The following is a 15,922-nucleotide window of genomic DNA, read 5'->3' on the forward strand; positions in this document are numbered from 1 at the left end:
AAGGGTCACCCCAGGTGACCAGAAAAACTCCAGCCCATGATTCCAGCATGGATCTTCGCCCTCCCAAGGAAAGCCCTTTCCTGAATCCAGTCGAGCCCTGCACCAAATCAAGTCCAGCAGCACCCAGCTGTGTTCCCCGACAGCCCCTCCGAATGCTCTTCAAGAGAATGCACAAGAACTGGTGGAGATCCAGGTTCATTGCCGATCTCCCTTCCTCTCCCAATGCAAAGACCAGTGCTCTTGCTGACACTCCCCCCTACCTTGATGAGTCGGAGAGTCCCAGCTCCCATGAGCCAGTGAGTGTCCTCTATGAAGACCTTCAGGTGTCCTCCTCCTCTGAGGACAGTGACATGGAGTGAGGCACACCATAGCAGGGAAGAATGGCCTTTGGGGCTCCAATGACTTGCAGGGTCTCTCGGGCTGAGGAAGCAATGATGCAGGAGCAGGTGGCACCAGGGTCACAGGACCTTTCTAGCTATGGAGTAGGAGCAAAGGCTGGGACTTCAGAAAGCTCTGGCACAGCCACAGACCCTGCCTCTGACGCACAGCCGCCTGTCCAGAACTCAGAGGAGAGACTCCTCTGAATGGGGTTTCCAGGGGATTGTCCAAAGTGCTCATGTCACCCTCCACAGGCTGTCTATGGGATGACAAATGGCGTGGATATGCAGGTGGAGAGACTGAAGTGGAACAGAAGTAGAAGGCTCAAGTTTGTCCCTCTTGTCCTAGGACCGCATGGAGTGTAACACCTCCTGATCACTGGGACCTCTGTCCCGGACTGCAGTGGACCTTCTTGACTCTCGAGTGTGGCCATGGAAAGCACTGTGGACAATTTCCCTGGCCTTTCCTTTCTTGTTCCTCGCCCCTCATGATAATCATGTTCTTGACGTTTCTCTGAATCCTCATCCAATTTTCCCCACGTTTTACTGTGTACATCGTTGGAGTGCTCAATAGGCACATGCCTTTGTACCTTGTCTCTCCTGCAAACTGCATTGGTTGTGTCCTGGTGCTCAATTGTAATGACTTGGACAGCCCGAATGTCTCAGGTGATGTCCACGTGGCAATTAAGATCATTCATTTGGTGCAGTTCAGCACATCACTGGATTTCCCATACTACCATAATGGGGGAAATTGTGTTCCCAGTTCAAAGAACTCACTTGTGATTTGGAGGCCTGAACATTGAGGCTTTTCAACTCTCTCTCTGGGTGCTCCTAACTGTGAGCAGTTGTGGAACCACCGCAGCTGGTGGAAGGAGCTCTTGTCCTTCACACCCAGTCCCCGTTTCCTATGTCTGGGAACATGTGTGTCCAGGGTCCAGAATGACTCTGTGGTGTTTTAGCCAAGATTTATCAACTGGACACTCCCGTCTCCAGATGGCACTGACATGGCTGTCCCTATTCAGAGACAGAGTCTGGGGTGATGTGGATTCTGATCCACAGGCAGGTGATTTCGCAGGGAAACAGGAAGGAGAAACATGGAGCTCCTCAATTTGAGTTTGGAGCCTGAAAAAACGGAGATATGTGAACACTGATGTCTGGGCAAGGCAGACATGTGCCTAGGAGCTCTCTGGATTTTTCCAAGGACAAGGGTCACGCCCCCTTCCTTGGACAGGCTTTGCTCTGAGGTAGAGGCTGCTTTTTCAAAAATGGTGTCACATCAGTTTCTCAGTCTCTGACCTATTGTGCGGAGACCAGCAGTCCCAAGCCATAGGCCCAGTTCTACCACAAATGAAACACCACCTTCGAGAAGGGCTCTCCCAGCCTGAGGTTGTAGTACCTGCTTCAGAGCCTAGGCCAGCATCAAGCCCTGTACCTGTGTGGAACCCACATCATCCCAAAGGCGAGTGAACTCAGAGTCAGTCCCCTTTTCCCATTGGGGTGGGAGGATTTCCTGAAAAACTTTATTAGCTTTTAAATGCCAGCTGCCTGACTGGGAATTCAGAGGCATTCAAGTCTCCTCTGGATCTCTTTGCTGCCTGGCATAGACCTGCTGTGAAATCTGAAAGTGGCTCCTGCGTCCCTGTTTGCTAGGACTAAAATCCAAGGTTGATTGATCCTGATTAGCTGGCTCTCCCCACGCCCTTTTGGCACATGCAGTAATTTCATCATATATGGCCAGATCATAATTTAACTGCCTTTCTAAATCTGAAAATTCTCCAGTTCCAGTTAACTTCACCAAAGGGACATCAAAGCCTTGCCTCCAGTGTCTCTCAGCCTGTTCAGTGAAATTATCAGTCCAGTGAGACAGCCAAGGAAGGTAGTCACCCCTAATCAAGATGCTTTGGCCACTGAAATCCAGTCACATGGTGTAAGGGCTCATTGCATAAGGAATCAGCTGACTTTGAACAAAGGCTGACTTTGGACCATAAGTACAGAAAGTGCTTTTGAGCTCCTTTACAGTCTTAAAAGGACCTACAGCATCATGGGGACAGGCTGATTTTGCTTATTAACCTGCTCAAAGACTGGAAAAAGTTAAAAACCTGTTTTGTCCTCCTCTGCTTCCAGCGCTATTCTAAGGCCACGTTGGAGGAGCACAAGCATGCCTACTGCCAATTCAGAGTAGTTATTAAACCTCATACTCAGGAGCAGAGTGGCTGGATCCGAATAGCGGGCACAGGGCCAGCCAGAGGTAATCTACCGAAACCTTCCTCTAGCTCATTCTCACCTTCTGGCTGAGTTTCCTCAGACTGTGGCTCAGCTTCATTAGTGTCTTCCTGTCCATTTTCTTCCCCTCCATCTTGAATCAACCTCACAGAAATCCAGTCAGGTCTGGCTTCCTCTCTAGTACATGCCCCTACCATGGAGTTTGGTTGGTGCCCTTCTAAATCACTGGTTCTGTCCTGTTCAGCTCTTACTGAAAGCTTGGTTTTAGGTCTTGCCCTGAGGCCCTCTGTCTGAGGTTGGCAAGCTACAGACTGGGAGAGAATTGACTCCACCCTCAGTCCTGCTATAGATAGTGAAAATCACCTGGTCATAGCCTCAGGCTGCTTCTCCTGATCAAACTTCTAGTGGCTTTCTGCAGCCCTTTAAAAAGTCTTCCAAAAACCATTGGTTCTCCTACTGATCTTCAAAAGACACATTTCTAAAGCAGTCCAGACTTTTTAATGTTGTCAATTGTACTCTTAGAAAGCTTGACAGAGAAGCAGATTTTAGACAATTTTCTACCTAGCCTCTCCCAAGTACACAATCTGGTGACTCTTCCTCACACAACCATGGGCTTACATCATTAACTGTTTTCAGGAATTGAACCAGCTGGGCCCTCCTGACCTGTTTTCCTCTCTGGTTGATTAGAGTCTCCAGGATCATTAAGTAAATTTCTTTTTCTGAAGACGTGGAATATCCCATTATTTCTTTAACATCCCGGGCTCTCAGACTGTCTGCATCTTCTAAGACCTCAAAACATGGTTCACTGAACTTCTTAAGTATGCTCAACCAAATCTACCTAAAAATTCACCCCAAGTGGTCCCTGGTTCCAGGTACCACCTGCCACCCCTGTCCAATGCAGGCAGCTGACCTTAAGATTGCTCCTGACAGGGACACCAAATAAAACACAGATACAATTTACATTTACACAAGCTTCAGGACAGCTTTCCCAGCTCTTAGCCTCAGGTAGCCCAAAAGGGGGAGCAAGAGAAAGGAGAGTCTGATGAGAGAGAGTGAGCACGTTTGGAAGTGAGATTTTATTGGGGAGACTCTTGTTCTTAGAAAGTTCTCTCCACAAAAGGGCAGAAGGGGCAGGACTACAAGGGACAGGTGAGTGTAATTCAACCCTAGGGGCGTGCCCCATGAAGAAGACCCCTTACTATCTGAGCAGGACCCCACCCAAGCCACAGCAAATGCAGTATTTGGTTAGAATCTGAGGCATCAGGACTGAAAGGTGTGGCCATTCAATGTGACTCCCCACAGCCCTTCCTATGCTCACCTTTGCATGAGTCCTTCTGCCCTCAGGCTGGATAAACTCCCCTGTGTTGTGGAGATTTTCAGGTCTCTTGGTGCTTTGTTCACCTCCTCTTTTGGGCCCAAGGGTTGTGGGGCCAGTGCCCCATCCCAGCACTTCATGGGGCATCTTCTGATCCTGGCACTGTGTCCAAAAGCCCCACAGTCCCCACAGTCCCTGTGGGTTGAAAATGAAATTTTAGTGCATCAGCAGAACCACAGCCATGGCTCCATTATCAACAAAGGACAGATTTTCCACTCTGAGTTCAGTACTGCCTTTTTAGGAGGGATTCAGATGGGGGACCTATTGATTACTGTGCTATTTGAGATTCTAGGGTTGTTCCCAAAGCACAGAATTGACAAGGGCACAAGTAGGAAGGGAGATCCTGAAACAGAGGATATGGAGTCAGGTTTCAACAAATGCACAACATCCTGGCTGGATATGATACTTATTTGGAGATATAGTAGACTCTGGCAGCATCTCAACAGACCAGTTGGCCTGGTGAGGAATTCCCAGGCTAGGCCCTCAGGGGCCTGGGATGGACAATTCAGTTACAGAGATAGAAGCATGCAGGATCTAACCCAGGCTCATTGATCCAAGTCACCCCCTGGCTCTCCATATACCTAGGCCTCCACTTACCTGGGGTCCTCCTCCTCTGGTGGGGGAGCCCTGAGACCCACGGCTGCCTTTCACATTCTGGGTTTCATGAGTCTGTGTGGCTGAGGCTGTGGGGAATGACCCATCCACTGCCTCATCTCCTTGGAGTCAGGTCTGCCTTCCTCAGGGGCTTGCTTTTAGAATTTTCTGAGTTACAAGGAAAAGAAAGGGAAAAAATGTCATATTCACAGAGAAACAAATACTTTCTTCCCCTATACACTGAGCAGGACTCATGACCACAGAGTCAAGTCTGTTACCCACAATGTGATGTCCCTTACCCAGATGTTTCTCCATTCTCTGCTGTGGCCACCTGGTCCAGGAACAGGACCCTGCCATAGACTAGACACACTGCATGGGAATGTAATGACAGATTTGCACCATGAGTGGCTGATTCTAGAGAACAGGCACGTCTCTGTGGTGGCACAATGTCAGTGCCAGGAGGGGAAGTGATTTTCCTGAGTGACGAGATAACCATGGCCATGAGGACTGATATACGTAATGCTCTTAGACACCTATTTGAAAACGGTAAATGCAGTGTGGTTTCCCTTCTTTATTTTCATTGCTACCTTTGAGGTCAGAGTAGACAGTTTTCAGGTACAATGTCCCAAAAAACATCTATTTTCTTTTATACTTAAACTTGAGCTCATGATCTTGATTCTTATGTGCTGGCTTAACATTTACTACCCTGCTATTTAGCTAGTTTCTAATAAATATGAAATCAATGTATTTGAACTAGAATTGAACAAAGGAAATATTTATACTTGACATCTCCATGTGATATATGAGGGCCCCATATCAAGAACTGACAGATTCAAAATATTGACATATTCCCCTGCATTTTTCTGATCATAATGGGATAAAGATATAAATAGAAACAAACTCAGACATTTGGTTAAGATATGGAAATGGAGTGATTGACTTTTCAAGAAACAGTTAATCTTTGAAAACCGAAACGAAGAAATTAAAAAATGTCATTAGCCTAATGGAAATGGGGTAACAATATAACAAAACCTGTGGGATGTCACAATAGGAAGCACAAAAAGGAAAGCTTCTAGCAAAGAGTTCCTAGATAAATATACACATATATTTATATATGTAAATATGACATATAAGTGATCTCCAATAAGTAGCCTAAGGAGGCTCCCAAACCTCCGAAAGTAGAAAAAAATACAATAATAAATATCACAACAGATGCATAACACAAACAACTGTTGTGATGAAATAATAAAAAAAGTTGAAAGGCCTTTTTCTACAAAAACCAGAAAATGTAAACACAAATAAAATAACAGAGGAGAGTCAGGTGAACTGAATAAATTAGAGGTGACAGGAGACATTGCAACTGACACCAGAGAAACTAAGAGAATCCTGAATCATGAGGAATTCTTTTTGAAAAAAAAAAAAAATGCTAATAAATTTTAAAATCTTGAGGAAGTGGACAAATTCCTGCCCTTGGACATAAAATGTCCATGACCTTTCAAAATTTACCTCAGTATATATTCAAAAAACAAGAAAGGAATTGAACCAGTTGTTTTAAAGATTCTCCCAAGTAACATCCATTGGTAGATAGGATCACTGCTGAGTTTCAGCAAATTTTTAACAGAATCTAAAAGCAATGCTTCTCAAATGCTTCCATGCAATTGAAAGGGAGGGACTTTTAGAAACCTATTCCATGGGGCCTGTTAGTGGCAGAGCAGGCTGAACAAATGTCAGCTGCAGGGTGGGCTGAATGCTCAACCCTCACCCATCTGGGTCCTTATCCCTTGTTTGCCTCAAGTCAGAACACTTAACCCCACTCAAGGCTGAACAATTGACCCCACACATCTGGTGCAAAGGAAACCCACATCTAACTTCTTCCCCTCTCACTGAGGGCAGAAGATGAGACCCTTAGCAACTACTGTATGATCCAATCACTGTAGGCCAAAAAAGCAGCTTGCAGACCCAGAGACCCCATCAGATGTTGGCTATCAAAACTCTCCCCTCTCCCTCTCTCTCTCTCTCTTTCCTGTCACTCTCTCTTCCTCTCTCTCTCTCTCTCTCTCTCTCTCTCTCTCTCTCTCTCTCTTCCTTCCCTGTTAATCAGACACCACCACAATAAATATCTCTTGGTCACTCCAAGTGTCATGGTCACTTTCCTTTCAGAGCCAACCTTCACCTGTTTATTTACCAAAACTGAGGAGGACACAAGATAAAAAGCAAAAATGAACCAACCACATACATTCAGCCATGAAGAAGGAAATCCTATCATTGTTGAGAGCTTTCCTAGAACTGGAAGACACCACATTCTACACATTGAAAGATAAGGCTCCAGGGCTGGGCTGTAGCTCAGTGGTCGATCACTTGCCTTGCAGGTGTGAAGCCCTGGGTTTGATCCTCAGCACCACATAAAAGTGAATAAATAAATAAATATTTAAAAACATATAAGGCTCCAGTGTTTTCTCTCATGTGTGGAAACTAAAGGAAACAGATGACCCAAAGGTAGAGAAGGGATCACCAAGGATTGGGAAGGGTGTGGCCAGGGTGAGAGAGAGAAATTGAAGACAGAGGTGAGGGGAAATGGGTAGAAGGTGGATGAACAGGGGAAAGCTTGACATGTGCATGGATGGAACTACCAGGTTGAAGCCCATTAATTTGTTCAATTTACAGTTTAAAATGCCCAGGGCAAAAATGACCAGTTTCCATAGGACTCCTCCACTTCCCCATAGAACCCAGAATGGTGGAGTAGGTTTCCTCTGAAATTTGAATCTTCCTGTAGTCATTAAAATGTTGAGTGATTAACAGTATCTTTCTGAATGCAAACACCTCTGTTGAAAATGAAGTGATGCTTACCCAAGGATCTACACCTCCATCATTTCCTGTTTCTCCTCTACTCTTTTTCCCAGCCATAATCTGAGGAACCCATTGGGAAAGGAATCCAACCTGAGGTCCATCTGTCCACCTCTGATCTGTCAGCAGGTTTTCAGGCAGGTGGCTGCTGGGCAAACACCACAGGAGCAGAGTCAGCTTCCTAGATGTCAGAGAAAAGGGAGGGACATTGGATACTGCCCTGGGGCCATGGGATCAGATGCCTTGTCTAATGCAATCAACCTAATCCCTGTGGACATTCCTTGCCACAGCCTGGCTGGCTGGGTAAAATAAGCGGGGGTGACGAATGACTTGTGTACTTTAATACAGCAGGAGTGAGAGCCGTTTATTGTAGAATAAGAGCGGTATTTATACATTTTACACAGCCTATGTAATTAGCATAAAATAGATACAGCAGTCAACCAATAAGGAATCTCCACACATAATGGCTCGCTTTTGTTACTTCACAAACCACTCCCTCTGGCATTTTGCCAGGCACCCTGCAGACTTGTTTACAGACTCTAACATTTCTCTGGCAAAATAACAGGTGCCAATCTGACTTGTTTACAGACCTTAACAATTCCTGTTAAAAAATGTCTCACACATTTGCATCTCAGTTCTGTTTTCCATGTATCTGATTTGAAAATCATTGGGTCCTGGATCAATATTACTTACCTGCACATCTGTGCAAACCTTTCTGAGCTAATACTGCTTATATACATGTTCACAAAAACAACACTCAAATGATTCTCAGGCATTTAGTAGATAAGAAATGCAAGATACTATTGAGTTTCATGAATTTTGGTTACTGTGGACTGAAGGATTATTTTTATGCCTCTATACTTAAATATGCATTTGTTAAAAGAAATACATTTGACTGGCTCAAGTGTTTGTAAGAAACACATTATTGTGAGATGAATGATATGATTTGAGTTGTGCCTTTAAAAGTCCAGTTCTTTCTCTTCCTCTCTAGAGTTTGGAATAAACAATTTGTGACTTGAAAATGATGATTTTGAAAACTGGGTGGTAGACTCCTCACGTGTACATAATTTTCTGGAAGTTTTGTTAAAGACTCAAATATAGAGATGAATAAACCATTAGTGGTATACTAAGAAATCATTTTGCAATCTGTCCTTTGGAATTCTTCTCTGGCTTCCAGATTTTGACTCCCCACTTGGTCCCCACCCTGGGTGGAGAGGTGGGTTCCATGATTTCCTTCAGAGCCCTCCACAAGCTGCACACACAGAAGGCTGTCCATTGTATAAGCCAACAGGGGTAGACAAATACATTTCAAACTATGTTCCAGATCATTCCACCGAGGAATGAAATTCAACAGAGGTAAGGAACCAGAGAATGAACACCTTAGTCCATTAATCTTTTTTATACTATTTATGACCCTATATGAGTACTGGCATTTGGGTGGAGAAGTCTGTACTTATGATACATGAGTACTGGAAGGAACATTATCTTGAACATAATAAAAATCTTATTCCCTGCCTCCTTGATATTTCTGCCAAAGACAAGCAGACATATTCCTAAAGGACTTCCTTTTGAATTCAAAACCATCATGGAAATGTGTCAGGACATGTCCAACATGACTTGGTTTATTGAGAAGAAAATGAAATATATCTTTTTCTCAGAAAAGTGGTTTAAAATTTTTTAAAAATATATATTTTAATAAGTAAAAACATTTCAATTGAGATATTACCACTATGAATATGTGCACACATCAAAATGCTTATGAAATGTGGTTATAAAAATACTCCTTGGGCTGGGGATGTGGCTCAAGCAGTAACAGCGCTCGCCTGGCATGTGCCTGGCGCTGGGATTGATCCTCAGCACCACATAAAAATAAAATAAAGATGCTGTGTCCACTGAAAAATGAAAAAATAAATAAATATTAAAAATTCTCTCTCTCGGGCTGGGGTTGTGGCTCAAGCGGTAGCATGCTCGCCTGGCATGCGTGCGGCCTGGGTTCAATCCTCAGCACCACATACAAACAAAGATGTTGTGTCTGCTGAAAAATAAATATTAAAAAAAAAATTCTCTCTCTCTCTCTCTCTCTCTCTCTCTCTCTCTCTCTCTCTCTGTCTGTCTCTCTTTCTCAAAAACAAACAAACAAACAAAAATACCCCTGAGATCCACAAACAGGGAAAAGAGTCAACCAGTGTCTCCAGGAAGTGAACTGACCACACCCAAATCCCTAATCTAATTAAGTACTTGCAGGTGATTGATGGATCTGGCAGGAAGTTAGTGGGTGTGGTCAGGAGGCTGAGCTATAAAAGGCTGAAAACATGGACCAGGCTGTCATTTGAAGGCCAGCTCTGAAGGAGAAGGTCTCTCCTCTCAAGACTCAGCAGGGAAACCTGGTGGTTACTGCTCCTGGAGACATGGAGGCAGCTTCACTCCACTGTGGAGGTGAGTCTCAGTTTCATGACTGTATAAAACCTGAATGGTCATCAAATGCAGCTGATGCTAAAGTCCATTTGGGTCCTTCTCTACCTGCAGAGTCATCATTGTCACCTTGCCCTGATGCACCCTTAAATAAGAATTCAGCTCCTGTGGGGCTACTGCTGGCTCCTAGAGGAAAACTTTGTCTGAAGTGGCAGAGACCGTCTGCAGCTGGTGCTGGGCTGCAGAACATGGGAAACACTTGCTACGTGAATGCAGCCCTGCAGTGCCTGACGTACACAGCTCCCCTGGCCAACTACATGCTGTCCCAGGAGCACTGCCAGCGCTGTCCTCGTCACAGGGTCTGCATGCTGTGTGTGATGCAAGCCCACGTGACACGGGCTCTCCGCCACCCTGGGGATGTCATTCAGCCCCTGCCTGCTTTGGTTGACGGCTTCCACACTTCCCGGCAAGAAGATGCCCATGAATTTCTGCTCTTCACTCTCCATGCCATGCAAAAAGCATGTCTGCGTAGGCACAAGCAGCCAGGTGCTCACCCCAAGGACCCTACCCTCATGCGCCAGATATTTGGAGGGTGCTGGAGATCCCAAATCAAGTGTCTCCACTGCTGTGGCCTTTCAGACACTTTTGACCCCTACCTGGACATTATGCTAGACATCACGGCAGCTCCCAGTGTGCAGCATGCACTGGAGCACTTGGTGAAGCCTGAGTGGCTGGAAGGGGAGAACGCCTACCAGTGTGGTGTTTGTCAGAAGAAGAGGCCAGCCTGCAAGACCCTGACCCTGCAGAAGGCACCAAAAGTGCTTATGCTTGTTTTGAAACGGTTCTCAGATCTCACAGGGGAAAAAATTGCTAAGCACGTGCAGTATCCTGAGTGTCTTGACATGCAGCCATACATGTCTCAGCAGGGCAGAGGCCCACTGGTATATGCCCTCTATGCTGTGCTGGTCCATGCCGGCGTGAGTTGTCACAGTGGACATTACTATTGTTACATAAAAGCTGGCAATGGCCACTGGTACAAAATGGACGATGCTAAGGTAGTGGCCTGTGACATTGCTTGTGTCCTGAGTCAGCGTGCCTATGTCCTCTTTTATGTCCAGAAGAGTGATCTTGAAACTGACAATGGGAGTGTGTCACTAGGTAGGGAAACAATAGCGCATGGGCCTGGGGACACAATCTTGGGAGTCACCCAAGGAGAGCTCCAAGGAGACTCCTATTGCAAAGCACTAGAGCCAGAAGAGCGCTTGGTGGATACAGCTAACAGAGAAATCACCTTGGATCAGTGGAAATTTCTCCAACAACAGAACCGACCAAAGTCTGAATTCAACCTCAGGAAAGTGGAATTCACTCTGCCTCCCAATGTTGTTGTGATTCACCAGTCAAAACACAGAGAAAAGGAGAACATAAACGATAAGCAGGAAAAATACAAGCAGAGCAAGGATACCAAGTACAGAGTAGGTGAGGAGTTGGTGAACACTGGCCAACTTCCGTGTCTTGCAGGAAGGCCCAGAGCCACCAAGAAGAAGAACAAGCAGGGCAAGAGGACAGTAATTGTGGTCTAGCAATCCAGGGCACTGTGAAGGCCTCTGTATTGCAAACTAATGGTAAGCACTTAGCAGTCCCTGGAGTGCTTTGAGTTCTCTGAAGTAGAGCAGTGCAAACAGTAGCCTGGGTGATCACAGAATCCAGTTGTGGGTTTGGGAGTCAGACCAAAGCCTTTAGTCAGTCTCCAATCATTGGGACTTCTCCAAAGTGCCATGGCATCTGTGAAACCTTGAGAACTGTGGTGGATGGGCGGTGGAAAGAGGAAAAGGTGCCCATGGCATCCAAGCAGTTCAAGGTCAATTACCACTGCAAGAGGTTGTCCTAACAAACAGCTGCCTCCAGAGCCCAGGGACGTGGCACTCTCTGGCTGCCAGCTCACAGCCCTGCATCGTGTTCCTGAGGGGGCAGCAGCCCCAGGCACCTGAAAGGTCATGAGGATGTCGATGTGGTTATCCAGGAACTCATCCCACTGCAGAAATCCTTCTTCTCCTCTTCTATCTCTCCTCCTATCCTCCCTTGCCTCTCCTTCCTCTTCTTCCTTTGGTCCAGGTGTAGGCAGGGCCACTTCCAAAGCCTGCCTAATTAGGAGCATTGGGCCTTCTTTTGTCCAAGGGATTGTCTATGTACCCTGCCAACCCCTCCCTAGAAGAAATGGCTTTTATACAGGAAGAAGCCTGCAGCATTAAGGTTGATTTCAAAGATAGTTCTCCTAACTCCATGAACTCTGAATTTGCAGCTGAAGCTGAAGGTCAGAAGGATGGGATGGAAGGACCAAACGAAGCCCAGAAACCCAACTGGAATAGGCTTGGGACCAGGCCTCCAAGGTGATCCACCTGAAGGCTCTACAGGACATCCCAGGGAAATTCAGTGCCCAGAAGGAAAGAAGCTGCCACCCCTAGGGTGAAGCCCAGCCCAGAAGTGTGTCCCAACCATATGGAAGGACCAGTCCTGAGCATCAGGGTCACTCCTCAGAAAGAGAAAGTGTTGTCCCCAGAGGTCAGAGCCCAGGAGGAACAGCCTGACAGGAGCAGCTTCTGTGACACCAGAGTGATTGTGGACCCTCAGGAGAAGCTTGCTGAGGAGCCACTTGGTGACCAAAGGACAGTCATTGACAAGCCCTCTCCCCTGCTAGAATTTTTGGATGGCTCCAACATTCAAAAAAGGGTTTAGAAATCCACAAGCATCCAGATAGGAAGGTGGTGACGGAACCCCCTCCATGAGGAGGCAACTGGTGTGACGTGGACGAGCCTCCAGGGTCAGAGTCTCTCAGAGGAGCCTGTCTCCCTGAAGTACTCAGCAGTTCCAGAGCCTCTTCCCTCTCCACTGACTACAACATGTACCCCTCATTTGTACAGAAGTCCTCGGTGTGACTACACCAGCTACAGGGCCAGCAGCCAAGACTCCTGGCCACCCCTCTGTGGGCAGCAGCCAGGACACAGCCCAGGTTGGGACACGCTGCCAAGCCTCCTAAGTGATTATCCCCAGCTCCTCAGTGAGCTCCCAGAGCACCTCCAGAGCCCAGAATTCCCATTCCCTGAGGTCTGCACAAGCTCCCTAGAAGAAGTGAAGGAGAAAGGACATTCTGAAAGCAGACCTCACCTCATCCCTGTGGTGGACAGGCATCCAGCTCCCTGACACAGGGCCATGGGGAGCCCAGCCTGAAGCAGGGCTTATGGACACTCAGTGCCACTTGCACATGCTGTACTCCAAGTTCTTTTTCAAAGGGACCTTTACAAGTTTCAGAAAAATTTACAGCAGCTCCTTCCTCACCTCCAGGGCTGCATCTCTGACTTCTGTGACACTGGGACACTGACAGTCTGCCTGTAGCAGGAGCTGCTGAAGGAGGATCTGGTCTGGGGGGCCTTCAGCTGTCACCGAGATTTTGCACTTTATTATAGTGGAGGCCAAGAGAAATCTGTTGCAGGCCTCGGGGCACCCCAGGTCATAGTCTTTGGGTAAATGGGATGGGATTGCTCTTACTAGTGCACATCTAGTAAGAGCAGGGCAAGATAACCAGGGTCTCTGTGGTCAGCTTGTCACTTTTTTTAGATGTTGAGACCTAACAGCAAGGTTTTTCCACTTCTAGAGCTAACAAATATAATTCCTAAAAGTTTCTGTGGATGTCATTGGTCAAATGCTTTATAAGCCATTTCTTATCATTTGGCCATGTTGTTTGTTTTGTTCAATTTTGGAGTACTGGGGAAGGAATCCAGGCAGCGAGCTGCACCCCAGCTCCCCAGTATGCCTGAGGACCAGGGAGGAGAGGCATTTTGTGACTTCTAATGACTGACATCAGCATGAATCTTTCCTTCCTGGGAAGCAATCAACTTTGGGTGTTGATTTGTTTTAAATGTGAAATATGCCCATTGCAGAATACTTGGGAAGTGCAAACAAATGTGTAAAGATCATTCTCATTCACCCTGAAAAATTAAAAATAAAAATAAGAGGAGGCTCATGGTTTTTTGTAAACAAAATTGTATTGGTTACTCTGAAGAAAAAAAAAAGATCCAGGACCAGATGGTTTCACAGCTGAATTCAAATAGACTTTTAAGGAAGAACTAGTACAAATTCTACTCAGAATATTCCAGGAAACAGAAAGGTAACACTTGCATATACACTCTATGTAAGCAGTATAACTTTAATACCATATCCATATATGTAACCTTCAAAGAAAGAAAGCTCCAGACTACTATTCCTCAGGAACAAAGAAGCAAAAGTCCATAACATAATGTTGTCAAATCATTCAACCTCACATTAAGCATTGTTCATCACAGTCATGTTGATTACATTCTGAGTATAAAAGAATGATCCAACACAGGCCAATCAACAAAAGTAATATGCTTCATAAATTGAATGTAGGACAAAAATCACACAAACATCTCAACAGATGCATTTATAATTTACAAATTAATTCATTTATAAATTTAAATGCCTTTAACACAAATGTGGGTCATATACCATAGTTTGATCAACTGCTTAATTTCCAGGTACATAGCAATTTTCCACTCACATTTATCTTTATTCTCTGAACTATCTGAATTTTATTTAAAATTTAAAAATCTTGTATTTTATCTATGTTGTTCTTTCTGTATTTCTAAGTATTTTATGTCAAATCTCAATAATATAATTTGTAAAATATGTACTTGGGAAATATATCTAACCTTCTTTTATCCAATTAAGATTAATTGTGTATATTTTCAGGAATATTTAATAGAAGCCCCTATCCCTTCCCATGAACATTAAGAAAAGAAATATAATAGAGCTGGATTTTGACATTTTAATAACCTAATTTATATCATCATCAAGTTTGTCATTTCCTGAATTTAAATCTCTAATTTATTTGATTTACATGTTTATTATTACAAATGAAATAAAAAAGGAAAGTGAACGGGTTTTAGAGGATTTGTTTCACTGAAGCACTAGACCAATTTAAGGAGAATCTATCACCCAATCTACATACAATGGCTCTAGAAAGGCAGTTTGATGAGATCACCTTTCAAAGTCACATGATAGCACCCTCAACCCAGTCAATAGGACCAAATCACATCTGATCCAATCACCTGTGGAATACTTTGAAACTTACTGCTTGACATTTCTGCATATTAAAACATTGTGATAGACACACACACACACACACACACACACACACACACACACACATTTGAAAACTGAAAGAAATTTTATGTACTATTTCCAGTACACTGCTTCATCCTCCAACTTGGTTTTTGAAATAAATACATGCACATTAACTGGAGTTGGTGGTGCACACCTTTAATCTCAGGAACTCAGGAGGCTGAGGCAGGAGGGCTGCAAGTTTGAGGCCTGCCTCAGGAAGTTAGTGAGACCATCAGCATTTTACAAAACTCGTTCTCAAAATAAAAGAAAGGACTGGGGTTGTGCTCAGTGGTAAAGCTTCCTTGGCTCAATTTCTAGTAGCTAAATAAACAAATAAATATGTAAAAATAGATCCACAAGTAATGTCATTCTCTTGTCTAACATACCTCTAGTTTATTCCATTGCACTGTGGTTTACTAGTTATCTACACAGGGAAACTGAGATTTTTAAAATGTTCTAGTTGTCTATTCATCAACATTAGCAATTTCCACCTCTCAAATACCTCCCCCCCCCTCTATACCTTCAGAATTTACCTGTGTTCCTCATCCTGATCTTCCCGAGTCTTATTCCAAATTGATCCTTTGTGATAACTGGTGGAACCCTTCAGAAAAAGGCAACAAAAATGAGAAAGTATAGCAATTCCACCTATGAGTTAAATGTTCTCTCATCTCTGCTTTCCAGTATTGCTCACAGTGTCACGATAAACAAATTCATGGTGGTCAGTTAAATTGTATTCATTTTCTCAGTTCAACATGAATTACAAATAGAACAATACCCTATATTAGAGAGAAAAAATTGAACAAACTCTGATGAGACAGATGTCTTGACTATAGTGACTCCATGTTGTTTATGAAGTCCAGTTTGTGAACAGCCATGCCAAGTAGAAAGCTCACTACTGGGGCAAGTTGTTTTTCCTTTT

The 15,922-nt window shown here is 44.7% G+C and overlaps 1 protein-coding gene and 1 pseudogene across 1 annotated transcript; both read left to right on the forward strand.

The window, feature by feature from the left end:
• Window positions 1-380: 380 nt before the first annotated feature.
• LOC143397415 (ubiquitin carboxyl-terminal hydrolase 17-like protein 6) lies at window positions 381-11,405 on the forward strand. Its single transcript, XM_077109238.1, has 3 exons — window positions 381-482; window positions 2,502-2,625; window positions 9,940-11,405. Exons 1-3 carry the CDS (start codon window positions 381-383, stop codon window positions 11,403-11,405), a joined length of 1,692 nt encoding a protein of 563 aa, XP_076965353.1.
• Window positions 11,406-11,825: 420 nt separating this feature from the next.
• LOC143397416 (3'-5' RNA nuclease TATDN2 pseudogene) lies at window positions 11,826-13,401 on the forward strand (annotated as a pseudogene).
• Window positions 13,402-15,922: the final 2,521 nt, after the last annotated feature.

This window comes from Callospermophilus lateralis, chromosome 4, assembly GCF_048772815.1.
Source record: "Callospermophilus lateralis isolate mCalLat2 chromosome 4, mCalLat2.hap1, whole genome shotgun sequence".
Lineage (NCBI taxonomy): Eukaryota > Metazoa > Chordata > Mammalia > Rodentia > Sciuridae > Callospermophilus > Callospermophilus lateralis.

Excerpts from the sequence above, each read along its gene's own strand:
- LOC143397415 (XM_077109238.1), top strand. The coding sequence starts at position 381 with ATGGCCTTTGGGGCTCCAATGACTTGCAGGGTCTCTCGGGCTGAGGAA. Across the intron at positions 483-2,501 it reads AGGACCTTTCTAGCTATGGA|CGCTATTCTAAGGCCACGTT; the intron begins GTAGGAGCAAAG and ends CTCTGCTTCCAG. Across the intron at positions 2,626-9,939 it reads GGGCACAGGGCCAGCCAGAG|AGTCATCATTGTCACCTTGC; the intron begins GTAATCTACCGA and ends CTCTACCTGCAG.